The 27556-nt window shown below is 50.7% G+C and overlaps 1 protein-coding gene across 3 annotated transcripts in view; it reads left to right on the top strand.

Annotated features, from left to right (window-relative positions):
- The first annotated feature begins 3400 nt into the window (after positions 1-3400).
- The window catches only part of HM13 (histocompatibility minor 13), a 41371-nt gene continuing 17215 nt past the window's right edge, over positions 3401-27556 (top strand). Inside the window, exons 1-7 of one of the 3 annotated variants that reach the window (XM_082643751.1) lie at positions 3401-3698; positions 10763-10861; positions 16196-16278; positions 23133-23221; positions 24848-24933; positions 25026-25151; positions 25980-26037. In XM_082643751.1, the coding sequence (XP_082499877.1) occupies positions 3516-3698; positions 10763-10861; positions 16196-16278; positions 23133-23221; positions 24848-24933; positions 25026-25151; positions 25980-26037 (724 nt within the window). In that variant the 5' untranslated portion in view covers positions 3401-3515. The remainder of the gene's footprint in view (positions 3699-10762; positions 10862-16195; positions 16279-23132; positions 23222-24847; positions 24934-25025; positions 25152-25979; positions 26038-27556) is intronic. The other 2 variants (XM_082643752.1, XM_082643753.1) reach the window with 2 other exon arrangements.

Raw genomic sequence — 27556 nt, 5'->3', positions numbered from 1 at the left:
TTATTTATTTATTTTTGGACACATTGGGTCTTTGTTGCTGTGCACGGGCTTTCTCTAGTTGCGACAAACAGGGGCTACTCTTCCTTGTGGTGCGCGGGTTTCTCATTGCAGTGGCTTCTCATGTTGCGGAGCACGGGCTCCAGGCACGTGAGCTTCAATAGTTGTGGCACGTGGGCTCATTAGTTGTGGCTCATGGGCTCTAGAGCACAGGCTCAGTATTTGTGGCACACAGGCTTAGTTGCTCCGTGGCGTGTGGGATCTTCCCGGACCAGGGCTCGAACCTGTGTCCCCTGAGCTGGCAGGCAAACTCTCAACCACTGCGCCACCAGGGAAGCCCTTTTTAGAGCCTTTTTTAAAATGTTGTGATCCAGGATCCAATCAAGGATGATAGATTACATTTGCTTTTCCCCCTCCCTTCATTCTCCTTTCATCTACAACATGGATTTTTTTTTTCTCTCTTTCATGGCACCAACATTTTTGAAGGGTTCAGGCTAGTTGTTCTGAATATGCTACAGTCTGGCTTTTTCTTATTTTTCCTGATGCTTCCTCATGAGTAGATGCAGGTTAAACATGTTTGGCAAGAAGACTACGCAGGTGATGTGTCCCCCGCATTGCATCACGTCTAGTCATTTTGTCCCATCCCATTCGGTGATGCTAAATTTGATCGCTTGGTTAAGGGAGTGTCCACCAGGTCACTCCACTTTAAAGGGAAGTGTTTCCTTTTATAAATAACTAGTAATCTGTGGGGTAAGTTGTGTGGCTATCCTGTCCCTCAAAAACCTTTCTCCCAAGGGTTAGCATCCACTAATGATCCTTGCTTACTATTTTCAGAATTATTTAAGCATGTAATAGTGTGTGTAAGTGTGTGTGTATATGTGTGTGCACATATATGAGAAAAAAATTGGAAAAACTGAAATCCATTCACAGTGACTGAACACAGTAATAAGAGAAATGGGGTGGGAGTAAGTCTGCATCTTTCTCTGGAACAAGTGTTTGGTAATTTAACTATCCCAGGCTCTAAACAGGCTCCATTATTGACCTCAGTTCAGATCTCCTCTGGGAAAGTAACACCATACAGGAGGCTTGGCAGATGAAGCCTCGGGGCACCACCCCCCCACGCACAAGATTGTCTTATCCCCGTCTCCAGAGAATACTAAGACAGGCTGGCTCCAAGCCAGAAATCCAACCCTCCAGAAGTCTTGACAGGAGCTTTCTGAACTTGAGTCGACCCCTCAGTTCCCTGGGTCATATTCACAGTCTCCCATGAGTGTAAAGGGAGATGGCCAGATCTGCCCCAGACCAAACTAAATCAAGTGCTCAGCCTTGCATGAAGCAGGAGTGTCTCTGATTTCCAATTGTATGCTCTCAGATGAAGAGGCTCGGAGCCATGAGGCCCAGCTGCTGGGCAAATCCTGTGGCCTGAATTATTGATGGATGAATTCATCAGGCACACTGCCTTCACCCATCCACTCAGGTCATGTCCAGCTTATTGAAAAACAGAGCCTGAAACTGTACACCATCTGCCCAGAACTAAGTCACTCTGGTCCAAACTCCTTAGCCCTCTTTGTAGCTAGAAGATTATAAAGAGCAGAGGCTTCGGAGCCCTACAGACCCGAGTTCAAATCTCTCCTCTTCCTCTGCTGGACTGTATGACCTGGCTGGCTAGTTTACCTCTGTGAGCCTGTTTCCTCATCTGCAAAATGGGACTCATCATATCTTACCAGTGTTATTGAGATCAAAGAAAACACCTATAAAGTTACCAGTACAGTGCCTGGCATGAACTAGGCAAACTCCATTATGCAAACTTTTATAGTCTGACTCCTTGCCTTTGTCTCCTCTCACTGTGAACCCTATACTCCAACCCCACCTCACCACCTGTCCAGCTTGGACCAGGCCATGTGATTTTACACTATCAGTGTCACTTATCAACTTATTGCCTCGCTGCGCTAAGACCACTCTTTTTGCCAGCTCTGTGATAATGGAGCCAGACTTCGTAAATATTTCTTCCTTGCCAGCTGACATACCTTAAGCCTTTTCAGTAGAGTGTACTAGAGGAACACTGGAGGAGAATGGACCTTCCCTTCCTGGTTCGAGGTTGGCTCACTTCCTGGGTTCCCGGAGAGCATGCTTTTTTCCCACTGCTTGGCGCAGGGTTTCTCCAGTGCTAGGTGCCTGCAGGGTACAGCTTTCATCAATTTGTCTGCTACATACTTTCTCCAGCTCTTAACTAGAGCGTCAGTAGCAGAGCCAGGAGCCCCAGACAGCTTGGGCCTGCACCCAAGTTCAGGTCACTCCTACCCACACCCTCTCCTCACTCCTGGACACACATACACTGGGAACCCCACAGAGATGGCCATCTGCAGAGCAAGCCACCTGACTTTTGTCCTCTGGAACTGGCTGGAACCATCCTGGCCCAAGCCATATACAAAAGTTCACTAGGTTCCTAGAGAGGGAGGTCTCTCTAAATGACTAATCTCCCTTAAATTACTTAATTTAATTTAATTTACTTAAATTACTAATCTCCCTCTAAATTACTTAATCTCCTATGTAGGGCTTCCGTGGTGGTGCAGTGGTTAAGAATCTGCCTGCCCATTCAAGGGACACGGGTTCGAGCCCTGGTCCGGGAAGGTCACACATGCCGCAGAGCAACTAAGCCCATGCACCACAACTACTGAGCCTGCACTCTAGAGCCCATGAGCCACAACTACTGAGCCGGCGTGCCACGACTACTGAAGCCCAAGCCCATGCTACGCAACAAGAGAAGCCACCGCAATGAGAGAGCCGACACACCTCAACAAAGAATAGCCCTCGCTCGCCACAACTAGAGAAAGCCCGCACACAGCAACGAATACCCAATGCAGCCTAAAATAAATAAATTTTAAAAAAAAAACATGCTAGTAACATATAACTACACACTAACATCCTATAGACTTTGATTTATTTATTTTATTCATTTTCTTTATTATCCTCCCAACAACCCCACCACCACACTAAAAGTGCAAGCTTCATGAGGGCAGGGACGGACTTTTGCCTATATTGTTCCCTTCTGTGTCCCCAGAGCCTAGGACAGTGCCTGGATATGATGGGATACTCAAATACTTAAGGAGTGAGGGAATGATTAAATATTGGATGAATGCCTGCATGAGTAAACAAATTTTTAGTTATTAGTATCTGCGGGGAGTGGGACATCCTGGAGTTAAGGAGGTTGACTGGGACTGGGGAATGGGGTCCTCAGGTCTCCCTAGGGATGGATACCCACCGCAGTGGTCCAGTGTTCCTCTCCCTGCTACCAGCAAGTTGCTTAGCAACCGGCCGCCTGTCCCTCCGCCACCGCTAGAGGGCGCGCGGGCGGGGAGACGTGAACGCGCACGCGTGCGCGGCGCAGGCCGGCGAGGGAAGCACGTCACTTCCTGTTGCTTTAGGGGAACGTGGCTTTCCCCACAGTGCACGTCTTCCTTTCTGCGTCTCTGCTGCAACTGCCGGAGCTGGAGTCGGACCCCGAGTGCAGCCTTGCCATGGACTCCGCCCTCAGCGACCCGCATAACGGCAGTGTCGAGGCAGGCGGCCCAACCAACGGCACGACGCGGCCGCCTTCCACGCCCGAGGGCATCGCGCTGGCCTATGGCAGCCTCCTGCTCATGGCGCTGCTGCCCATCTTCTTCGGCGCCCTGCGCTCCGTGCGCTGCGCCCGCGGCAAGGTAGGGTCAGCGGCAAAGCCGGGCGCTGTCCACCTCCCACCCTGACACGGCTGGCACGGACCCTTCCCCCGCCCGCCCTGGACGGGACAGACACCTCCTCTGCCCGGACACTGACCCTTCCCAGCATTGCTCACCACCGCATCCCCAACCCGGGCCCACATCCCGGGGCTGACCTTAGGTGCCCCAGGATCTGGGCACCGATCCGCGAACCAGGTACTGACACCTTTCTCAAATAGGGAGCGGTTTCCACCCCCGTTCGGACCCTGACACATCCCTCCCTCTGTGCACCATGCTGGAAGCACTTGGCCGACCCTGACACTGTGATTCGGGTACTAATTGTTTTGAGCCTGCTGGACCCAGCCAGACCAGCCTCACCCTCTGCTCTGGCTGTTCATCCCATCTGGGACAGTCACCCCATCCCAGGCTCTGGGTCAACATCCATCATCTGATGGGGCACTGGTTCTGACACCTCCTGAACGGTACAGCCTCTTGTCATTCCTCACCCTAACCCAGGGCAAATTCTGGCACCCAGGCTCATCCCTAGACTCTGACACCTGTCCAGCTGGAATCTGTGACCCGTAGAGTGCTTTCCTAGAACCCCCAGATCAAGCCTTTGCCCCACCTAAAAAAAAAAAAAAAAAAAACTAACACAGGAATATTAGCTCCTGGAAACCCCAGCTCAGCTCCTAGTTTTTTGCATTACTTTCTGGAACCAATTCCAGTCAGCCAACTCCTCAGGACCTGGCACTTTGGTGCCTCTCTTTTTAACCAGCCATAGACCCTTGGTTTGCTGGTTTCCTCTCCCTGACTACACCCAAGCTTGGACCTGTCCAAGCCTGAGCCCAGACCCTATTCCTAACCCCTAACCCTAACCCTGTTCCCACCCCAGATCCTACCTCAAAGTAGCTCTTCTCATGCCCCTTAAGACAGTCTTTCCACCAAACTGGGCTGACCTGCTGAGTAACTGAGCTGCTGTAGGCCTCTCTTGTGAATCTGGGCCAGAGTTCATCCCTGTCCTTCAACATCTGTCCCGTTGGATACCTAAGAGGACCCCAGGGCCTTCCACCTTTTGACTTCCTCTCTGTTACCCTTCTTCCCTATATTAAGCCCTCTTTAGCCCGTTGCACCAGTGACTTCTCACTTCCTGGCAGCCTCTCCCATCATCCTCCACCACCTCCTGATCTGCAGCTCCCTGCTGCTCCTCCCCCACCCAGACCTGAAGTTGAACCTTAGCGGAAGCCGTCGTGCCCAAAGAGGGCAGACCCATAGAGGAGCTGCCACTTTTGAAACTGCTCAAGCCCAGGTTCTCAAAACATTACCCAACTTGAGCAGTGGCCGAGGCCTGCCACCTCCCTTTCTCAAGATCAGAGAACTTGAGGCTGGTTCCCTCTGTGGTCAGATGCCAAGGGGATTGGTCACGCAGGGCTTAGGTGGCCCCATTTTCCTTACTATTGCCTCTTCTAAGCAGAGTTCTGGTGGCTTTCATCCTCCCCACCTTTGCCTTTCGGGCAAACCCTTGGTACAGGGGGATGTTCTGAAATAGATCAGGACAAAGAAGGGGAAGGGCCGCAAGGAGTGAGCTGGGCACTGGATGTGAGGGGCTCCCTGTACTGAGTAGTTCTCCTGGGCACCGTCTACACATGGATTAGCAACCTCTTCAGAAAACACCTTCCAGACAACAGAATTTCCTGAACCTCCACTGTTGTCCAGGGCAGACGGCTGCTGCAAAGATGAGTGGGTCAGAGCCCTGTCACCAAGGACTTTAGGTGTCTGGATGAGAGAGGAATAACTGGATCTGTGATTGTAGTACGGGCAGTGTTGCAGGCTTTAGGGAGAAAGACTGAGCACACCTGGGGCAGGGCAGGACGGCTTTGTGCTGGAGGTGGGCTGGAGCCTTGATGCGGAGGTCGTATTTCCCCCAGAAGATATTCCAGGCAGAGGAAACCAGGAACGCAGCTGTACGAGGCAGTTGAGGGGCTGGTGGAAGGTCTGGAGTGGCTGGAGCAGAGGGTAGGGATAGAAGAGAGCTTTAGATCTACTGAAGCATCTAAATACCTCTTCCCAGCATCTCCAGCAAGACAGGGGGGCTGGAAGACTGTGCATGGAATTGCAAACAGCCTGACCCTTAGTAGCCTCCCACCACCAGTAACCAGGGTATTCTAAAGTTTACAAGCCTTCGCCCTCTGATTCTCCCAGCAACTGAGTGAGACAGGCAGAGCCAGTTTTATTAACACCATTGTACAGAGAAACTGAGAGTCAAAGAAATGACTTCTCTGCCAATTAGGGGCAGAACCAGGTGTCCCTGGTCCTAGTCCGGGGCTCTCTCCTTGATGCAGGTGCCTCTGAAGACCAATACAAGTGGCATTTTGGCCTAGGGAGAGGACAGGCCAAACGACTCCCTTTTCCTACCCTGAGTTGTTTCTCTAATCATTTGGCAAGGAGAGAAAAGTTAGCTTGGGGGCCCAGGAGTTTTGATTTCCCACTAGTGTTAGACCCCCCCACAGCCAGCTGAGAGGGCATGTGAGGACAGAATTCTCCCTGGGGGCAAATTGTCCATGACAGGCAGGGTGAGTTGTGAAATTATGGGAGGAGAAGTCCAGGACTGTGTTGGGAAGAAGTAGCCACGGGCAGAGCCATCTGAGAGCAGTGCCCGTTCCTGTCAGAGACCCCTGTTCCCAGAAGGGAGCAAATCCCAGCAACAGCTACTACTCATTGCTTCAAAGGCCTTTGGCCTGTAACTCAGAGGAGCCCCTCAGCCAGCTGGACTGGGTTCCTGCTCTGGGCTGGGTACCAGGGGTGCCAAGACAAAGAAGGTCAAGCCCTCCCCTCACAGAGCGCAGTCACCAAGGAGAAACAGCTGTGTGACCAGCCAACTGCTAGAGGTGGCAGCAGTGACCTTTGGCAAAGGTGGATGAGGGCTCAGCAGGCAGGACAGGAGGAGAGGGAGGCGTGGGCCCACGGGTGTTTTCCAGGAGGCAGTGAGCAGTTTGATGTGAGCCCAGTACAGGTACTCAGGTGATGTAACAGGAAGATGCTCTGGGATCCTGCGGCCCTTATGAGGTACAGAATCCCGAGGGCAACGCACCCGTTAATCTTCGTAGTTACTACATGTTTGCATTTGTAAAAATTCAAGCAACGCAGAAGTATAAAGGAAAAGCCCCCCAGTACCACTTCTGTGGAAGTAACCCTGTTAGCTGTTTGGTGTGCCATCTTCCAGACCTTTTTCTGTATATATACAAACATGTATATGCCTATGTGTATATACATATGTAAATTTATTTTTATAAAAGTGGGATTTTGTGGTACATAATTGCTCTGAAACTTGATTTTTTTTTTTTCCTTAACAGTCTTGGTCATTTTCCTGTGTCAGTACATGCAGATGTACCTTGTTGTTTTATGGCGGGGAGGGTAGGTCACGCACGCCCAAGGTGTAGAATTCCAAAGGTACAGGGGGACAAAGTGAAATCTCCCTCCCACCCCAGCTGCCCAGTTTCCCTCCCCACAGGGAGCCCCTGTTACCTGTTTCTTGGCTATCCATCGAGAACCTCTGTGCCTTTACAAATAAATAAGCATATGCTTTCCCCCCATTTTTTGATACATAGCTGTTACATTTTGTTATAGATACCCTCTTTTTTTACACCTTGCTGTTTTCACCACTTATATGTTGGAGATCTAATATGTCAGTACACATGGCACAGTTGTGTTCTTTAACAGCTGTGTGGTGTCCACCTGCACCCCCCAGCCATGATTCTCAAAATGTAATCCCAGGACCAGCAGCATCAGTATCACCTGGGAACTTGTTAGAAACGCAAATCTGTTCACAAGCCCTCCTGGCGATTCTGATGCGAGCCCAAGTGTGAGGGCCCCTCATTTGAAGTCCTCCACTGGTCAGTTAGGTGTGTCAATCTTCTGCTATCGCAAACCATGCTGAAATTAATCTTATATATTTGTTACTTTACAGTTTTCTGTGTATTTGTAGGATAAATTCCTTGAAATCGATTTGCTGGGTCAAAGGCTCTGTGCATGTTTGATTTAGATGGATTTTATCAAATTATCCACCATAGAGGTTGTACCAGTTTATACTCCCACCTGCAGTGACCTCAGTTCTTGTTTGATGGCTGCTTGGTAGCCCATTTTCCAGAGGTTTCTGAGCTGTTGTGGAATGCGATCAGGTCCTTCAGAAAGAGCTCCTGATAGGGGAGGTGACAGGCGGGAAGGGGGCTGGTGAGGTGGTGCTAGTGGAGACTACAGTAGGGGCAAAGGGCTGGGGTGGGGGCTAGTTCAGGAGATGCTCAGGTGAGTGAGTGCACGTGGCAGTGAGGAGAGGAGACCCTGGGGTAACAGAATGGCCCACGCATTCCAGGTCCTTTCTAGGGCATGGCCTGGAAGCAGAACTCCCAGAGCTCCAGCTGAGCCAACGACTTGAGCGAGCCATCTTCCCTCGCTGCTTTTGCTTCCGCCGTGATAACTGAGCATGCAGAATGTCACTGGAAGCTGAATTTATTTCTGCTCTTTGTGTCAGTTCCCAACCCCCCCCCCACCGCCCCCAAGTATGTTTTGCATTTCAGGAGCCATTGCATTTGCACAAGAACGTCTAGTTTAAAAATCCAAATTGAATCAGTGGAGAATCCTGACAACTTTTTGTATTTTTCCAACTACAGAGATTCTGTTGCCTTCAGGATTCTGTTCCTCAGAAAGGTCGCAGGCTCCCTGAGCATCTTGTCACAACTTGCCAGCAGAAATTTCCAGATAGAAAAGGTAGAGGACGTCTAGGGGGTAATAGCCAAGAGTTTGGGCTCTGGAACCAGACTGCCTCAGTGTGAATCCTGGCTCTGCCACTCGTTAGCTGTGTGACCTTAAAGTAAGTTACGTCACCTCTCTGAGCCTCAGTTTCTTCATCTGTAAAGTGGAGCTATTAAAAGTACCTGCTTCCTGGGGTTACTGTGAGGATGAAATCATGTAAAGCACCTAGAACAATGCTTGGCACCTAGAAAGCTCTCAGGAAGTGTTATCCGTGTTACTGTCATCATTGGTCAGATTTCAAGTCTCCCGTTCTGACTCAACATTGCACGTGGGATATTTCCAATAGTCACCCACAGAGGAGACCAGATTCCTCTGTGTGATGGAGCATCTGTCCAGCCTGGTTTGTCATCAAATAATATTAAGCCTCTTCCCGCCCAGGATCCTGGGCTGAACTGAAATGACTATGTGGAAATGAGTGGTAACACTGGTTTGTAGGTGAAGCCAGAGTCCGTGAATATTTTCATACCATGTGCCCTGCTTGCATCTACAGGTCCCTCTGCCTGGTAAGCGCTTCCCTTCCTCGTACACAAAGCAAACTCCTCAACTTAGTCAGCGTTTATCTGGCTTCTACTACATACCAGACCCTGTGCTTGGCCTTCAAGGCCTTGCTTAAGTGATATCTGCTCTAACCACCTCTGACACTCCCCTGCTTCCTTGCGAAAGTAGTGTCCTGTCTGCTTTCTCATGATTCCCTTATACATAAGAATAATACAAATAGTTTATACAACTTGTGGGAAGCTCAAGGCACAACACAAGTACTTCCAGTGCTGTGGGGGAAAAAAAAATCATCAAGTCCTGGCACCCCACTTTACAGCTGAGGAAATCGAGGCTCTGAGAGGGAAGATGACTTCCCCAAGGTCCCAAACCTGGAAAGCAGCAGAGCTGGGAGTGCAGCTGGGCCTGCTGACATCAGAGCCCTCCCTTCACCACTGGGCACTCATGCCATGTACCACCACGGTATGCGTGTCTCTGTTCTGTCACATGTCACACTGTGGTGATATTCTGTTTACATGTCAAGGTCTTGGCCTACCTGCCTGTGAACTCTTTATGGTCAGGAGCTCATTTATTTTTGTGCCCACCCTGCTGCTACACAGGAAATATAATGATTTTATGGAGGTACACGGAGAGGGCGATGAATTTGCCCAGACCCCACAGCACAGTGCTGCCAAAAGCAGAAACCAAGGGCTGGGAGAGAAGAGGGAAGGAAGATGACCCTGCCTCTCCATGTCACTGTTGCTCACCCACCGCCACCCCACTCCCAGCAAAGCTGCCAGAGAGTGACTCACACAGGGCTACCTGGTCCCTCCACAAGGGCGGGTCTCCCTTCAGCCCTGTGCCACCTCAGCCATGCATATGTTGGGGATTGGTTAAGGGCCTTCCCACTTGACTAAAAAACATTTTTAATATAAATTTAAACCAGAATTATACTACTATGATGGATTTTCATTCGAAAGTCTTCTGTCATGAATTCTATGGAGCTGACTTAATTTTCTATGTTGCACTGTTACTCTATTTCCAATTTTTTTCCATTTTGATAATACTGAAGTGATTTTTGATTGCCTTCAGTTGTTCTTCATGTAAATATTTATCCTCCGTCAGCTCTTTACCTAGATTCCATTCTTGCCAGCTATTGCATCTGCCATTGTGAATTTAAAGGTGGCTTTTACTCTGACCAGATTCAGTTTTCGCAGTCACACTTCTTGAGTTTGAGTTTTGTCCAGATTTGCTTCTCCTTGCAGTTGGCGTCTTCCCATACTCGGTTTTAGCCATTGTTAAGTTTTGTGTGTTGTTGGTTTATTTCCACTCATAATATTCACTGCCTACTAGATAAAAGACTGATCACATTTACATCTCAGCTAATCCATAAGAAAACTGGAGGTAGTCCTCACGAGGCCCAGAACTGCTCTCTTGTCACCAGTATCCAGGGTTTTCTCTTTCAGTTATTACGTACCCACTGCCTCTGCCGCATGTGCCCTGGGTCCTCCCAGGACTGTCCCTGTTGGAGTCCAGGTCTCCTCAATAGCAAGACGATGGGATCAGAGCGTCCTGCCCCAAGTTGGGTGGTCCGCAGCCCGGGCAGAGGGAACAGCACTTGCAAAGCCCTGAGTCAGGAGAACGTGGGGACCCCTGAGGCACCTCAGTGATGGCAGGAGGGGAAGGAGATGGACGAGCTGTTGGGGCACCAAATTCCCGCCAGCATCCAGCCCTCAGAGGCCAGAAGCACTCCCCGCACTCAGCAGGGCCTTTCTTCTCTCGTCTAGAATGCCTCGGACATGCCCGAGACCATCACCAGCCGGGACGCTGCCCGGTTCCCCATCATCGCCAGCTGCACGCTCTTGGGGCTCTACCTCTTTTTCAAAGTAAGTCCTTTGTCACCTGTTGTAGCATTTGGTTTGAATAACTTTATTTGATTTTCTTTTATTTTTCCCATCACAGGAGACATGCATGTTCATTTATAGAAAATAAAGAGCAGGAAAAATAACAATTTACCCTTAGACCCACTACCCAGAGACCCCACTGTGATGTAGGGGGACCCTTCCCACCACCAGTCTTTATTTCCCTTCTTCAAGGAGCTTTCTCTTTTGTTTTCCTGATACCAGTTTGGTTTCATTGTACTCTTCATATTGGGGTGGGGTATAGCTATGTCTCAGACACCTCTACCATACTAATTGCTTTTTTTTTTTTTAATTTATCGAGGTTTATTTTCCCAATAAAAGTTACACAGGCTCAGTGTTGAAAACCTGGAAAACACAGAAAAGTAAAAAGGGGAAAACAGCAGCCATCCAAAACCCCCCTGCCAGAGACAGTCACAGAGTCCCTTTGGAGGTGTGTCCTTCCTCTGCTTTTCCCTGTGCATGGTTCCTCCATAGCTGTGAACATGTGGTGTATTCAGTCCTGTAACTGCTTTTCTCACTTCACATTAATTACATCATGAGCATTTTCTCATGTTACTGCAAACTCTCAAACTTTTTTTTTTAATATAACGTACTGTTTTCTGATTATAAAAGTAATATATGCAGAAAACTTAAAGAGAGGGAAAAATACACAGAGGTAATCACTATTAATGTTTTGGCATATCTCCTTTCAGGCTTTTCATAATCATATTTTTAACCTAATTATAATCATTTTATAACTAATTTTTTAAAATAATACATTACAAGCGCTTTTTTCCTGGTCACTGAAAATTCCTCAAGGATAACTTTTTTTTTTTTTCCCCCGGCCATGCTGCTCGGCACATGGGATCTGAGTTCCCCGACCAGGGATCGAACCTATGCCCCTTGCAGTGGAAGCTCAGAGTCCTAACCACTGGACCACCAGGGAAATCCCTCCTCAAGGATAACTTTTAATTCACATTTTAGAAATACATGTACATCGTTTAAGAAGATTTTTTTCAATCTAAGGGAAGGTGCAAATGAGCCATAATCCTCTCCCCAACATAGTTTCTTGTGACTCGTTCTATTATGCATAGATCTACATTTATGTAAAAATTTTAAAACAAATATATGTATCGAACATATGGTTCTTACCAGGGAGATATTTTGATATCAACACAGTCAGAGCTACCTCATTGTTTGTAACAGCTGCTTGTGGTTGCGTTTCGTGGATGTGCCCCTGAGGGGCATTCAGTGGTGGGATGCCCCAGCACTGCTGCCATGAGCGTCCTCGTGTAAGTCTCTTGGCAAGTATATCTGCAGTAGCATTACCAGATCAAACGGCATCTGGAATAGTCGGTGCCAAGTCCCTCTGATTGTACCAATGTACATTCCCTCCAACAGTTACAAGTGTGCTGGCTTCACTGTACTCCCACCTAGACTGACTCGCATCAGAATTCTTTATTTTTACCAGTCTGTGAGTGAGTCAGAAACATAATTTTTAATGCCTGCTTCCTGTTCCATCACTCCCTCGTTATTGGATCAGAACTGCTCTTAATGATTTCAGAATATCCCCACAAGCAGATACACCACGACTGACTTACAGCATCCCCCTCACCTTAAACAGAAAATATCGTTCTGATTTTTACTCTTATAAGTAAGAGTGCATCAAATAACGTTAGGTATTCACTGATTTTTTTTTTTTTCCCGGACCCCGGGAGGAGAGGTGAATTTATCATGTGCTTTGGTTCACAGCACACTGGCATCGGCTCATGCCAGGCCCCCCTCCTTGTTTCCTTCACCACCTTCACCCTGATGCCCATCACATTTGCCACCTTCATTTCCCTTCACCAGAGGCACCTGCCCTAATGCGTTTGATTTGTGTCCTTGGATGTGTGTCTTTTTATAAAATATATGGTGTTAATGTATCTGTGTGTATTCAGTGAGAGTCTAGTTTCCGTAAGTAGAACTGTGTTCCTTTTCCTCTGCCCTATGCTCTTGAGATCTCTCTGTGGCTCTGTACACATCTAGCTCATTGCCTCCGACTTGGCTTTTGGCAGATACTTCTCAAGTCTCTGCTGTGCTAAGTGCTAGGTATATACACCCAGGCCTTTGCCTCAGGACCATCTAACATTTTTAGTATTTAGGATTCTCTTCTTAGGCTAGATTCCCCAGAAAGGACTTTCTGGCAGCAGAGGGTGTGAACATTTTTATTTAAGGCCCCGGACGCCTGTTGCTCAGCCTGTCCTCCTCTCCAGGCAGGTAAGCCCCAGCCTGCCTTGTGCCAGAGGACACAGCATACCTTCTCCCAAGTCACCAGAGTGTCCTTGTTGAGATGTCTGAAAGGCAGCTGCCTGGATAGCACAGCCACCACATCCCTTCCAGACTCCAGACGGACCGCTGGTTGTGGTTTGCTTAACAGTGGCTCTCACTGTGCCCCTTTCCTCCTCCTTTACTGGTTGGGGCACTGGAGTTTGTTGCATTTCTCAAAATCATAAAATTTACCTTATCCCACCTCATTTAAACCTGATTGCTTTGAGGCAGCTTATAAAAATTAAATCCAACAGCATAAGAAAAATAATAAAGGAAGAAACTGGGGTAAAGGAGAAAAAATAAAATAGGAAAAGACAGTGAAGCTTTGGGTGAGGACCATACCCAGACCCCATGCTCTAAAGTCTAAAGACTTGTACTCTTGCCAGAAGTGCCTCTGACACAGGCGTGACTCTGATTTTCTAGCAGCCAAAGCACAAAGAAAGTGAGACTTGGTGCACAATTCATAGTCCACACAGTCAAGCCGACCAGAAGCTCAAAGGTGTGGCCAGAGTGAAATTTCTCCCCAGGGCCCATGTTGAAAGAACACTGTGTGAGAGGGCACCATGGCTTCACGGGTAAACACGGTCCACACGCCTGTGTGGGTAGGAGCATTCACACTGTAGCCACTGATGTGCTCGTCCATTCGGTCATTCTACAAACACACACCAGATCCTGTGCTGGGTGCTGGGGACACTGCAGTGAGAAAAACAGCTGGCCCACCCCTGCCCTCAAGGAGCTTCTTGTTAAATGGTGGAAACAGACACCAGTCAAGCAGTCACACAGATAAATGCGAAGTGACAGTCCTAGAAAGTGGTATGAACGCGGGGTCTGTAACACCAGAAGGGCACAGAAGAATCTGCTCCTGCCTACACCCCCGTCTCAGACAGCAACACCTCACCCACCTCACTGCTCGGCCGAAAACCCTAGGAGGGTTCCTCCCTCCTCTCAGCGCGCAGCCCTCGGCACAACCCACTTTGCTAGTCCAGAGCTGATCGGGGATCCGACCCCGGCTCATCACATCCCTCCTGCCCCCCAGCCCAGGGCACCATCCTACTGGATGCAGCTCGCTCGCTGGGCTGTCGGCCTTGACTTTTGCCCTGTGGAGTCTGCCTTCCACACAGCAGCAGAAGGATCCTCTCAGGCCGTCAGATCAGATCACAGCCTTGCCCTCAGCCCTGCAGTATCGGCCTGTCTTACCCAGACGAAGCTAAAGCCTTTTTCACGGTCCATCTCCCTCCTACCTTCCCCGCCTCGTCTCCTGACACTCAGTTCCTACCTTGGCTCCTGGCCACAGGCCCTCACCATCCCCTGCACACATGAACGCCTGCCCACCTCTGGACCTTTGCACTCACCCTTCCCTCCACCTCAAAGGCTCTTCCCCCAGGTACCCTCACAGCCGCTCCTTACTTCGTTAAGGGCTCTCCTCCTGAATGAAGTCAGTGTCGGAGGCTTTCCGAGGCCACCTGGCTGATGCCCTACCCCCACCCCCGGCCTCCTTGCCCTGCTTTGCTTTTCTTCTTAGCGCCCGTCTCCACCGGACAGTGTATTGCATCTCTTGAGATTCTCCCTCACTGGCACATGAACTCCATGAGAGCAGGGACTTCTCTGCCTATTCCAGTGTTGAGCACGACGCACTGCACGTAGCAGACAGTCAGTAAACATGAGCTGAATTAACGGAGGTCATGTCAAGGAAAACTGCTTGGAAGCCTGGGTGAGGAGAGGAGAGCGTCCTGGGCAGCAGAGAGGCATGTACATGGGCTGCCCGTGGGTGGGAATGTGGCACAACAAGGCCAGTGTGGCCACAGCACGGAGGACGAGAAGGAGCGGCTGAGGAGGCCTGTGGTGGTCACCGTGAGAGCATGGGGGGCCAAGGGGAGGATGTGGGCCTTGAGCTCGTGGGAGCAGAGGGAAGCTGCTGAGAGGCATTAAGCAGCGGATCGAGGGGCTCAGACAGAGGTTTAAGCAGGTGCCTACTTGAGAGTGACCAGTGGCCCCAGACCCCACACCACAGCACATTATTCCCTCCCAGTTAGAAAGCCTCACAATAACAAATTAGAAGATGATGCAGGGCTTCGCTGGTGGAGCAGTGGTTAATAATCTGCCTGCCAATGCAGGGGACACAGGTTTGAGCCCTGGTCCAGGAAGATCCCACATGCCACGGAGCAGCTAAGCCCGTGCGCCACAACTGCTGAGCCTGTGTGCCACAACTACTGAAGCCCGCATGCCTAGAGCCCGTGCTCCGCAACAAGAGAAGCCACCACAGTGAGAAGCCCACGCGCCACAACGCAATGAAGAGTAGCCCCCACTCGCCACAACTAGAGGAAGCCCACACTCAGCAACAAAGACCCAACACAGCCAAAAATAAATAAAAATAAATTTATGAAAAAAATGACAGTGCAGCAACCATGGAGCCATATGGCACAGCCTGCCTGAAGTCCAGAATTAACAACATGTGACCACTGGCTTTAGCCCTGTGAGAGACAACATTCCTTGTGTTCACCTAACAATAACAGGACCAAGAAGCAGCTGTGAGGGCCTGCCATCAGAGCTTCAGAATCAGTGTGGGAGGGGTCGTCCAGAAGAGCCTGGAGAATGGAACAGGCTGCAGATGATTCATAACTGGGTGGCCGCTGTTAGGGGGCTCCCTAGATTTTTGAGCAGAGAGAAGGAAGCTTGGAAGAGTGCATTCTGAGGTTCAGACGGCTCTCTTGGGACTCTGAACTTCAGACTTCCCTCCCCCATGCAGGACCCTCGACACGCACACAATATTGCCTGTCTGCAAATAATGGAGCCACCAAGCGCAAACCTACAGACTCCTTTGGGAGGTGCATCTGAGGGCTTGAAGTTCTTTCCCTTTTTCCCGTTGCCATAGAAACTAGAAGGCCCCCAGTACCATTTGAGAGTCTTTCTGACACCATTCTCCAACTCCAGAAGAGAAGCGTGGACTCTGGTTTCCTCATAGCCACTGGCAACCCTGACTTCCTGTTTCTCTTTGTATTTCTGCCTCAGATATTCTCCCAGGAGTACATCAACCTCTTGCTGTCCATGTATTTCTTCGTGCTGGGAATCCTGGCCCTGTCCCACACCATCAGGTCAGAAGGCATCTCTGCGACATTTGAAGCAGCTTTCTCAAGAGCAAGTACAGGGTCTCGGATGAGAACATGACCTCTGGCGTCATTCAGAGCCAGGTTTGAATCCTGGCTGTAAAATCCAAGGGAATCTTTCCCCTGTGTTATACCGTGGGTGACCTAGAACAAGAACCATAACCTCTCTGGGCCACAGTTTCTTTACAAGGAATGGTAAGGATATCCAGTGGGTATTTCCCACCACGGTTGTTGGGAAAGTTATTTGTGAACAGTAATGTCACGGTAGTTGTCACAGTACTGAGAAGAGTGATGCCATTGCCACCTGCGAGGTGTCATAGTTGCTGCACACGCACTAAGCTGGCCTCTCACACGTGGTCTCAGCTCATAAGAGAGCGGGGCAGTATCGGGAGAAGCTAGGAGCACAGGCTCTGGAATTTCACTATCTGACTTTGAATCCAGACTCTGCCACTTAATAGCCCTGTGACTTCGGGCAGTTTACTTAATCTCTCTGGGCTCAATTTCCTCACCTGAACATGAAGAAAACTGATAGTACCTTCCTTATGGGTCATGTGGAAAGCTTTTAGCACAGTATCTGGCACTCTGTGTGTTCAATAAGTGTTAGCCGCTGTTATTATTATTATTATTATTATTATTATTATCTGTTACATTCAGAAACTGAAGCTCAGAGAGGTTAAGAAATTTGCTAGGACAACACAGCTGATAAGCAGCAGAGCCAAGATTCAAACCTAAGTTTCTGTGGCCCCAGAGCCCATCCTCTTTTCACTGCCACCCTGCTCAGGTTGCCACATGTTGTGTCAGTTCAGTGGGGAGGAAGGGTCTAAGCCACTGGTCCTCAGGTGGGGCTGCTTACCAAATGGGAGTTGTGCCCCCAGCACACCCCCTCACTGTGACTACAAAAGCATCCCAGTCTATCTCCATCTGGTCTCTTGAGGAGGTACAGCCTCAGGCTGAGAACCACAGAGGTGGTCCGCAGACCAGGAAACGTTTCCAGAAGGCAGGAACACAACTTGGACTCAACTCCGAAGGGTAGGAAACCCGGAAGAGGGCGTAGGAGGGAGATGCCAGGCCAGGAGCTGGAAGGTCTGTGCACATTGACAGTGCAGGCGGAATCTTCCCAGAACAGTCAGAGAGAGAGAACAGGATCCTCACGGAAGCGTGGAGAGCCAGGGGGAGTTTGGCCTCGTTCCTCTAAGCAGGACCCTGGAAGTCAGGAGCATAGGCTCAAAAGGCACATGGCCCTAAAACCAAGGCTCTGTTATTTGTGCAAGTTACTCAGGCTCTCCTAGCATCAGTTTCTTCACCTATAAAATGGAGATGCTGCGAGTACCTCCTCGTAGGGGCGTGGGAAGGATCAAGTGAGCACGTCTGTGACCTGCCCAGAGCAAGTGCCAAGCGCACTGAGAGTGAGCGGCTGGCCCGAATTCACACAGCTGGGACTGAGTTCAGTGTTGTCTCCAGCTATGCCTACCTTCACCCACAAGGCCTTGTTCTAGCACCCCCTCCTCCCTCCAGCCCCGCCAGCCTTTTAGGGTGGAAACCCAGAGAGCCTGACTGACCGGGACCCGGCAAGATAGTGGCAGACCCAGTCACCCTTCCTCAAAGGACAGACCTCTCCTTTCCTGGGGGACTGGTGTGGGAGCAGTCACTTCCCATGCTGGTTTGGATCCCCCCAATTCTAGCCCATCTCCCCCCACCCCCCAGCATCTACAAGAGCCTTGAGACCCCAGTCCTCTCCACAGCCCAGCCACCACCTCAGAGTGCAAGAACCCAGTATATTTTGTTCGGCCATGTGCTGAGGAGTTGATTATTTCACTTTATCTCAACAATCCTACAATCAATATGAGCAGGGTATTTTGAGCCTGTGTCATTTTGACACCAGAGACCTTTTTTTCCCTTTTAGAATAGTAACTAAGGAACATTATCCCAAATTTCCCATGGATTAACCAAGAAACAGTTGTCTGTCTTTTAACCAATTCATAATTTTTACTGTTAGAAATTATCAAAGAAAATAGAACCAAAGCAACTAAAACTGCACATGGTAAAATTTGTTAGTGACTAAAAATTAACAGAAGAATCATTTTCTTGATAAGATTTAGAGCACACAGTTTGACCTGGGAAGATTAGACCTTATGAAAATAATGGGTGGCCATGGGCATAAAGGGTATTCACCATTCAGGGTCCGAGCTATCCTCTGAAAAAAATTGATACGGGCTAAAAGCTGGGATGAAAGAAATCATTACTGGAAAATGTACATGGAAAAGAACTGAATCAGATGAAAATAATTTTACTAGAAAAGGGGAAGGGCATAGTTTAATCATGCTATTTAGGTAGTTGATCTAAGAATTAAATTTACTTTTCTTCAATCAAATTGAATTTTCTTAAATATTTTCTCAAAGAAGTCTACAGTGTTGTTAGAATTTTGATGAATTGTTTATATGTATCCACAAACTCAGTCAGACCTGCCTCAGGATCCAAACAAGGTCTAAAGATTCAAGACAGGAAAACTGAGGCTCAGAGAGCTTTGTAGCTGCTAGGAGCAGAGTGAAGTTTTGAGCCCACGTCTGTCTAACTCCACGGCCAGGTATTCTTTCCGGTCTGGCAAAAGTGAAGGGGAGAGAGAACTTAAAGACAGGGGCCTGTGCACCCTCTCTGGTGGGCCTGTGGTCTCCCGAGGACTGGCGGAGGAGAGGCCTGCTGAGAGGCTGTAGAAGCTGAGCCCGGAGCTGGGTAGCCCAGGCAGAGATGCTCATGGGATTCCTTCCACTTCCCCTGGCCGCCTCAAGCCTCCCTGGAAAGATAGCACAGCTTGAGGTTTTGGAGAAAGGCAAGGGCTCACAGCCTGCCTTCACCTTGTACGGTCACCAAGACTCAAGCCCATGCCAATATCCTTCCTTCCAAGGGAACCACAGCTTATTTTTATCACCTCTTGAGTTTATATCCCATCCCGATGACCTTTAGACGAAAAGGTTCATAAGACCAAAATCTGCCACCCCAGGGAGGCGAGGCCACATCACCTGTTTCACTGACCCTTGCCTTCACCCCCAGGGGAGAAGGGCACCAGGATGTGATTTCCCAGCAGGAAGCAGTGACCTTTAGGCTTGGCATGAGCCATCGAGGGCCGGAAGGAGTCTCTGCCTGCTACAAAAGCCCGCATTCAGAGGTGTTCCGCAAGCATTTACTAGCTGCCTCCCAGGCCCCAAGCCTGGCATGAGTGTAGTGAAGGCGATAAGTCAGGACTCCTGCCCTCAAGGCAGGCTCACACCGGCCAGGTTGCTTGACTCTTACCATTTGTTACCCAGCAGCCCCTCTTTTCTCGAGATAACAAAGACATCAGTCTAGAGACTTCCTACTTGGAGTTGAAGCTGCAGTGAAGCTTACAGGGTGCCAAGCATTCATATAATCCTCTTAATATCCCTATGAGAAAGATATTGTTATAGTGTTCCAAATGAGGAAACAGTTGCACAGAACAGTTAAGTAACTTCGCCAAGGTCACACAGCTCAGTGGCAGGGCCAGGCGTTGAACCCAGGAAGCCTGGCTCCAGAGTCCATACTCTTAACCACTACATTCTGCTGGTTGAGCTCCTAAGGCAGATGCCAGGCTGGAGTGAAGGGCTTAGCGCCTCAGGCCTTCTCTCTGCCTCTGCACACACCCTCTGGCTTCAGACTCCCTAAAAGTGATTCAGCAAACTGAGCTGAAAGTAGCTTCCAGCCTCATCCATCCCAGCAGCTGCCTCCCACCTGCCCAGAGCCCATTTGTAGAAACCCACTCCCAATTGCATCCTTGTGTTGACCATGTCTCGACATAATCACGAAGCCCTCTCATCATTCACACCACAGCCCTGCAGACTGGGAGGGATTGGCTGTTGGACAAGTGGGGAAACTGAGGCCCAGAGATGGTTCTTAATCCATATTTTCTTCCTCCAAGCCCCAGGGTCTTGGACAGCTCCCTTTTCCCTGCCTTTACCACTGTGCCCTCGGTACCACTCGGCCTGGGTCCATTTTCCTACAGCTGGGAGCACCATTCTGGATTTGCCTACCCCATCAGTTGTTGTCGGTCTGATCTGGTGCTGCCAAATGCTTTCGAGCTCAGGCTCTGGACAAGTGCCAGCGATGATGGACACTCACAGTTCTTATGACCCCTGTTGAGGATCCAGTGCTGGGCTAAACTTCTCCCCACCTTCTCTCCTACCTTCACAGCAACCCTTTGAGTCAGGTGGTATTATCCCCACATATAACCAAGGAGACTGAGCCACTAAAGTGGCTCGCCCAGGGCCTCACGTGGCAGAACACGTTTCGGGGCTGGGCCCCCCAAGCTTGTGTCCACTCCACGATGCTGCTGCACCAGGCTGAGCAGAAGCCCTTGGTTTTCTGTTCCTGCTCTGAAGGTGATCCAGAAAAGAAAGTCTCTGCTCCCTGCCTGGCCAGGAAGTGGACCATGCTGAGTAATCAGAGAGAATGCTTCCAGAGATGAGGCCAAGCCCATCGTGAGCAACAGAGGCCTCACAGAAGGAGTGAATGTGAGGTTGCTCCCACCCAAGGGGCTGTGATTCATCTAGCTGATCAAGTCCGGATGAGTTTGTAAAAATCCCAGGCCTAACAGGTCGTGGAGTGGGGTGTCCATCAGGTCATCTGACTTAATAGGTCTGGAAGGGAGTCCAGGAGTATGCATTCTTTTTTTTCCCCATATTTAATTCCTTTTATTTGGATTACAAAGCTGACACCATGCTTATTATTGAAGTAAGAGGTGCAGGTAACAGTAATTCACATTATACTGTTTATGCTTTATCTGTGTTGGCATAGTTTATATAATATTTACGGGATCACCTAGAAGGAAATGCCTCATGTCAGCATAGCTAAGTGTTCTGGGAAACTGAAAATTAAAGGAAATAGTTAAAACAAATCCCCAGAATAGTGTACTTAATAGTCAACGCCGGCTGGCTCTGGGTCTGCTAACTGCTAGAGAGAGAGGAGTGTGCTAGATTTTTATGGGGTTTAAAAAACTTTAAAATAGTTTAACAGGCTACCTTTGAAAGAGTGATTGGATGGACTTTTTTTTTTTTTTTTTTTTTTTTTTTGCGGTACGCAGGCCTCTCACTGTTGTGGCCTCTCCCGTTGCGGAGCACAGGCTCCAGACGCACAGGCTCAGTGGCCATGGCTCACAGGCCCAGCCGCTCCGTGGCATGTGGGATCTTCCCGGACAGGGGCACGAACCCGTGTCCCCTGCATCGGCAGGCGGACTCTCAACCACTGCGCCACCAGTGAAGCCCTGGATGGACATTTTAATGGAAAGTCTCTAATAGCCTCAAAATGCAAAGGAATGCTGCAGCTTTGATTTGCCACATTGAACACATTTGAATGGCTTTGGGAATAAACAGAGACTTCTGAGGAATTGGGACAAGGGGTTTATCTTTCCGTTCCTAGAGTCAAAAGCAGAATTCATGGGACTTCCCTGGTGGCGCAGTGGTTAAGAGTCCACCTGCCAATGCAGGGGACACGGGTTTGAGCCCTAGTCCTGGAAGATCCCACATGCCGCGGAGCAACTAAGCACGTGTGCCACAACTACTGAGCCTGCGCTCCAGAGCCTGTGAGCCACAACTACTGAGCCTATTTGCCACAACTACTGAAGCCTGCACGCCTAGAGCCTGTGCTCCGCAACAAGAGAAGGCACCACAATGAGAAGCCCACGCACTGCAACAAAGAGTAGCCCCCACTTGTCGCAACTAAAGAAAAAGCCCACACGCAGCGACGAAGACCCAACACAGCCAAAAATAAATACATTTATTTAAAAAAAAACAAAAACAGGGCCTCCCTGGTGGCGCAGTGGTTGAGAGTCCGCCTGCCGATGCAGGGGATACGGGTTCGTGCCCCGGTCTGGGAGGATCCCATATGCCGCAGAGCAGCTGGGCCCGTGAGCCACGGCCGCTGGGCCTGCGCATCCGGAGCCTGTGCTCCGCAACGGGAGAGGCCACAACAGTGAGAGGCCCGCATACCGCAAAAAGAAAAAAAGAAAAAAAAAAAAAAAAAAAAAAAAAAAAAAAAAAAAAAAAAAAAAACAAAAACAATTCATGCCTCCTCACCCATCTACCTCTCTACCTCCAGCCCAGGAGAGAGGGCTGCAGATCTTCTTTCCCTCTGTGGGCCTGGCCATGGTTGGCGCATCCTCTGCTTTACTCTGGACCAGGCCAGGTCAGCTGCCTCTGGCTGGGGGGTGGAGCCGGCAAGGAGAAAGTGGTTTATCTAGGACCATCTGAGGTTAATGAGCCCCTCTCTGCTGCTAGCCTTCCAGCCTCCTAAGCAGTATGGGGCCCAGGCATGCTCACCCTCTAAGGAGTCAGATCTCACCCCAGGCTACTGGTTGGCACCTCATTTCAGCTCTGCCATCTGCCTAGACTCAGTGGGTCTCCTTCAAGAATGAGGACTTGCCCTACTCAGGCTTGAGCCAGAATATGCATTCTTGACAAGGGACTCTGATACAGATGGTACATAAACTAGACTTTGGAATCCATTGCTGTCCTAAAAACTGTGTTTTATGTGAAAGTCTGCCGCTGCTTTGTGTTTCTTGGGTGATAACTAGGAGGCAGTACGGAAGCACTAGGAGTCCAGAGGCCTACGTTCAGGTCTCAGCTCAGATACTGACTTCCTATGTGACCTGGGCAGTCACTTGCCCTCTGAGGGCCTCTGTTTCCACATCTGTACAATGGGCACAATAACACCTACCTCTCAGGGCAGCTGTGAGGCTGTTGGGAGATAACAGCTTGTAAACAGATGCCTGGGGAGGGCCTCAGTGACTGTTGCCCATGGGGGCTCTGTTTGCCAACCTGCTTTGTCTTTCCTTCCAGCCCCTTCATGAATAAGTTTTTTCCAGCCAACTTCCCAAATCGACAGTACCAGCTGCTCTTCACCCAGGGCTCTGGGGAGAACAAGGAAGGTGAGTGCTGCCCACTTGCCCCTGCTTTGGGTGTCTCCCCCCACCCCCGCCTTTGTCTCTCCAATACTGGGACTCCCCGGTACAGCGAGTGATGGAAAAGGTGGGCTCTGGGATCACATCCCACCTCTGCCGCTGGGTGCACACCGTTACCTCTCTGAGCCTTGAGTGGTTTGGTTGGGGTTTTTTTGTTTTTGTTTTTTTTCATCTGTAAAATGAACATCATAATCTGGTACCTCCCTTATAGGCATGTTGTTAGGACTGTAAGTAAGTGATGAGGAGACAGCATTCAGCACGCCGCCTGGCACACAGTAAACAGTAAACAGTTGGCTCTCGTGGCTATTTTTATCATGTCAGTTTTCAGTGTGATTATTCCCCACCTAAGATCTGAAAGGGGAATTCCGTGGCTTTCGAAAAAATGAAAACCGCAGGGAACTGGGGAAAGCCTGGGTCACGTGGGTTAGTTAGGTTGTGGGTTCTGCTGCTGTGACAGGATTATCAGCGGCTTGGCCAGATGGAAGGTATTTCTCTCTTGTGTCAAAGTCTGAGCTTGTGAATGTCGCACTTGTGAATGTGCCTAGCATGTTCTGCCTTGTCCCTGGAGAGCAGGATTCCTTTGTGCATTTCTAGGCATCTGTGCCCAGCCAGTGACTGTTGAGTTTTTTCACCTGTCTTGTGCTCTGCCGCACTCAGGGGCCCGCGGGTCCAGAATAGCGCACCATTGCTCCACGGGCCCTCCCGAAGGAAGGAGAGACAACTGTATCACGGGCCCATTTAGCTAAAGGGAAGCTAGAAAATGTGGCCGAGAGCTAGCTGGCCTTGTGTCCAGGTGAAAATCATCAGGGTATTGTTAGCACAAAGGAGTGAACAACAACTGGGGCCAACCAGTACTGCTGCAGCCTGGAATCAAGAGAAATGCTGTGCTCTGTGACCCTGGGCAAGCTCCACCGTCTCTCTGGGCTTCCTTAGTAGGACACTTGGAGGTAGTGGAGAAGGGGTCTAACATCAGGGCGTCTGCCACAGGCTCCCCACCAGAGCAGCCTGGGGGCCTCCCGCCTGCTGCATCTCCAGGCCTCCCTCTCTTAACCTTCCTCCTCCTGTGCTGTTGACACAGCGCTGCCAGCAAGCTTCTTGACTCCTTTGGTGGCACAGTAGAAAGATTCCTGAATGAACTGGGACCTTGCGAAAGCCTTGGGCTCAGTGCAGTCAGCATTGATTGAGCACCCACTGTGTGCAGGCTCCATGCTGAGCGCTGTGTAAGGGCCGTCTCACTTGCTCCCCACAGCAGTCCTATCAGGGAGGTGCTGTGATCCCCTTTTTACAGATGAGGAAATGGAAGCTCAGAGAGGGAACTGCCTCCCCCGAGGCCGCCCAGCTACAAGCGCAGAGCCCGTGCATCCAGAACCACAAGCCACCTCCCACTGACCCTGTGTCGGGCCTGGGTGCTCTCTGGGCCTCCATTCCCTCCTCTAGGAAATTGGAGGGGCTGGGTGGGGGGGCTCCAGTGAGCACCCCCAACCTGTGGATCTCTGACAGAGCCCACAGCCATGCCCTCCTCCGTCCAGGGGCTGACAGGTGGGAGGGGCAGCCCCGCCCCGGGGAGTGGACTTACCCGGCCTCTCTGCCCAGAGATCATCAACTATGAGTTTGACACCAAGGACCTGGTGTGCCTGGCCCTGAGCAGCATCGTTGGTGTCTGGTACCTGCTGAGGAAGGTAAGTAGCCAGGGCCCGGGGCAGTGTTGGGGGAAGCGCCTGAGGGGCAGGTTGGGGGCAGGAGAGCTGGTCTCACTCTCATCTTTCCCCAGCACTGGGTCGCCAACAACCTCTTCGGCCTGGCCTTCTCCCTTAACGGGGTAGAGCTCCTGCACCTGAACAACGTCAGCACCGGCTGCATCCTGCTGGGCGGGCTCTTCGTCTACGATGTCTTCTGGGTGAGTTGGGCAGGGACGCAAAGGATGTCTGGCTACCGGGCCCCCTCGCCTCCTCCTCCCCCGTCTCCGGCCCAAGCTGCGGTCGTCTGATGGAGGGAAGCTGCCCTGACCTGGAAGTAAGACCCCAGAGCAGGTCCTTTCTGGGCCCAGTGCCCTCAGCTGTGGAGTGGATGAGAGAACAGAGTCCTCACTTGCTGAGAGCACACCCTATGCCCAGTGCCTTCCAGCCGCCCTCTCTTCCTCGTGGTGGCCCCAGCAGGGGTATTGCTTATCCTGTGTCTCTCCAGCAAGCGAGCTGAGGCTCAGAGACGTTGAGGCAGGTGTGGTTAAAGCAGATGAGTGGAGGCTGGTGAGCAAGGCACCGACTGTGAGGACGTAGGCCGCATGCCAGCCCTGGGCTAAGAGACCTGCCACACTCACTCTGAGGGGCCCCGCTGAGGGATCGAGGGCAGCCTGACTCAGGCACCCTTTCCGTGGCCTCAGGCAGCCTCTTCTCCCCTTAAGTACGTGGTGCTGGAGGACTTTCTCTCTTGGGAGGGGCAGACTCCTGAACTAACATAGGATGCCTGGCCAGGGCCATCAGAGGCCCTTTACCAACTCCTTGGAATTGCCCCTCGTTGCTACCTAGAACAAGGAGCCCCGTGAAGTGTCCACATGGCCAGTGTCGGTGGCCACCTCATCTCAACTTCACATCTGCTCTGGAGCCCTTCCTGGCTCCCTGCCCCTTTCCCGCCCGTCCCAGGCAGCAGCACATTGAGAAGCCCAAGCACAGCCATTCCTTCCCACCCAGCCCTCACCTCCCTCCAGACTCCTCTCTCCTCCTTCTAGGTATTTGGCACCAATGTGATGGTGACAGTGGCCAAGTCCTTTGAGGCACCAATAAAATGTAAGTGACCACCCCACCACGGGGAGCCCGTCTGCCCCCACCCTGGTGGCCCATCCCCTCGTGGTCCCTGTTTTGGTCCGTACCCTCCCTTAGCTCTTCCTCCTCCAAGCTCCCCTGTGTCTCCAGCCTGGTTTCCTTCTCCCCTTTGATTCGTCCACTACGTTCCTGCACAGCCATCCCAGACCCTGGCCTCCAGCCGTCTGGTCACAGTGCATGGCTCTGTGGGACGAGCTGGAATGGGGGCGAGCGCAGAGATGGGTGTCTGATGCAGCCTGTGCAGGATAGGCAGGGGCCTCCAGATGAGGATATCCCCCACGCCAAGACCTGGAGCCCTCTCCCTGGATCCCTTTGGTACATAAATATCAGGTGCTGTCTGCCCCATGCCTCTCACACTGCCCTGATTTTGTTCTTCAGTGTATCCATTGTTATAAATATTAGAAAGCCCACCTACAAGCATCTGTAAAGAATGTGGAGACTTCCTTGGCGGTCCAATGGTTAAGACTCTGCGCTTCCACTGCAGGGGGAGCGGGTTCAATCCCTGGTCAGGGAACTAAGATCCTGCATGCCATGCTGCGTGGCAAAAAAAAAAAAAAGTGGAAATGTTGTTCTTTCACACTGCAGCAAGCCCAGTGGCAGAGCATCTAGAGTTGGATTTCTGACCCTCAGTGGCGTTGCCAAGAGCCAAGGTCACCTCAGCCCTCCACCCCACCATTCTCAACATGTTCACGGGCAGAAAGGGGGAACTTTATGTCTCTCTTTCATCAGAGAGGGATGTTTTTCCCCAAATCCCCCCTGTAGCCTCTCTCATATTTCACTGGCCAGAATTGGGTCACAGGCCCAATTCTGTCATTCATCATCAAGGGGGATGGGAAAATCATGATGAGCTTGGAGTTTAAGCCTTAGACTAATCAAGAATCACCTCCTGGCATCACAAGACCCAAAGAGGAGGAACGGAATCAGTAAGACGTGATGGAAGGAAGCAGGGGGATCCTGTCAGGAAGACCTCACAGCTCCACGAGGAGTGCTGCTTGGGCAGCAGGCAGATGGGGTGGAGTCAGCCCCAGGAGTCAGGAAATGGCTGTCCTCCTCACGGTCTGACTCTCCCCTGATGCACACAGGTCCTCTCTGTGAGCTGGGGAGAGGTTGGTGGCCACTCGTTCCTAGCTGCTGCAGTCGCAGCTCAGCGACCCTAGAGGAAAACAAGTTTCTCCCAGCTTTGGCTTGGATGAACCCATGGAGCCTGGCCTGGCCCGTAAGCTAGGCATTCCAGCTGGGAGTGGTGGAAAGGCCAGGGTCACTGCCCTCTCCAGTGCCTGAGGGCAGAGTATTTGAATCAGCAGCCTCCCAGAACCAAGGGTGTAAGGTGAAGGCAGTTCTTCAGAGCAACAGAACAGATGCTGGGCAAGCCAGAAAGAAGAGCAGCTGTGCCCTACGTGCTGTGATGGATGAACCCAGCCAAGGTGTCAGGAAAGCTTTCCTGGGTCACGAAGGATAAATATGTGTTTACCAAGCATGCAGG

The sequence above is a fragment of the Mesoplodon mirus genome (assembly GCF_964341445.2).
Source record: "Mesoplodon mirus genome assembly, chromosome: 15".
NCBI lineage: Eukaryota > Metazoa > Chordata > Mammalia > Artiodactyla > Ziphiidae > Mesoplodon > Mesoplodon mirus.
The sequence above is the reverse complement of the archived record's forward strand: the minus strand, read 5'-3'. Positions and strand labels throughout refer to the sequence as shown.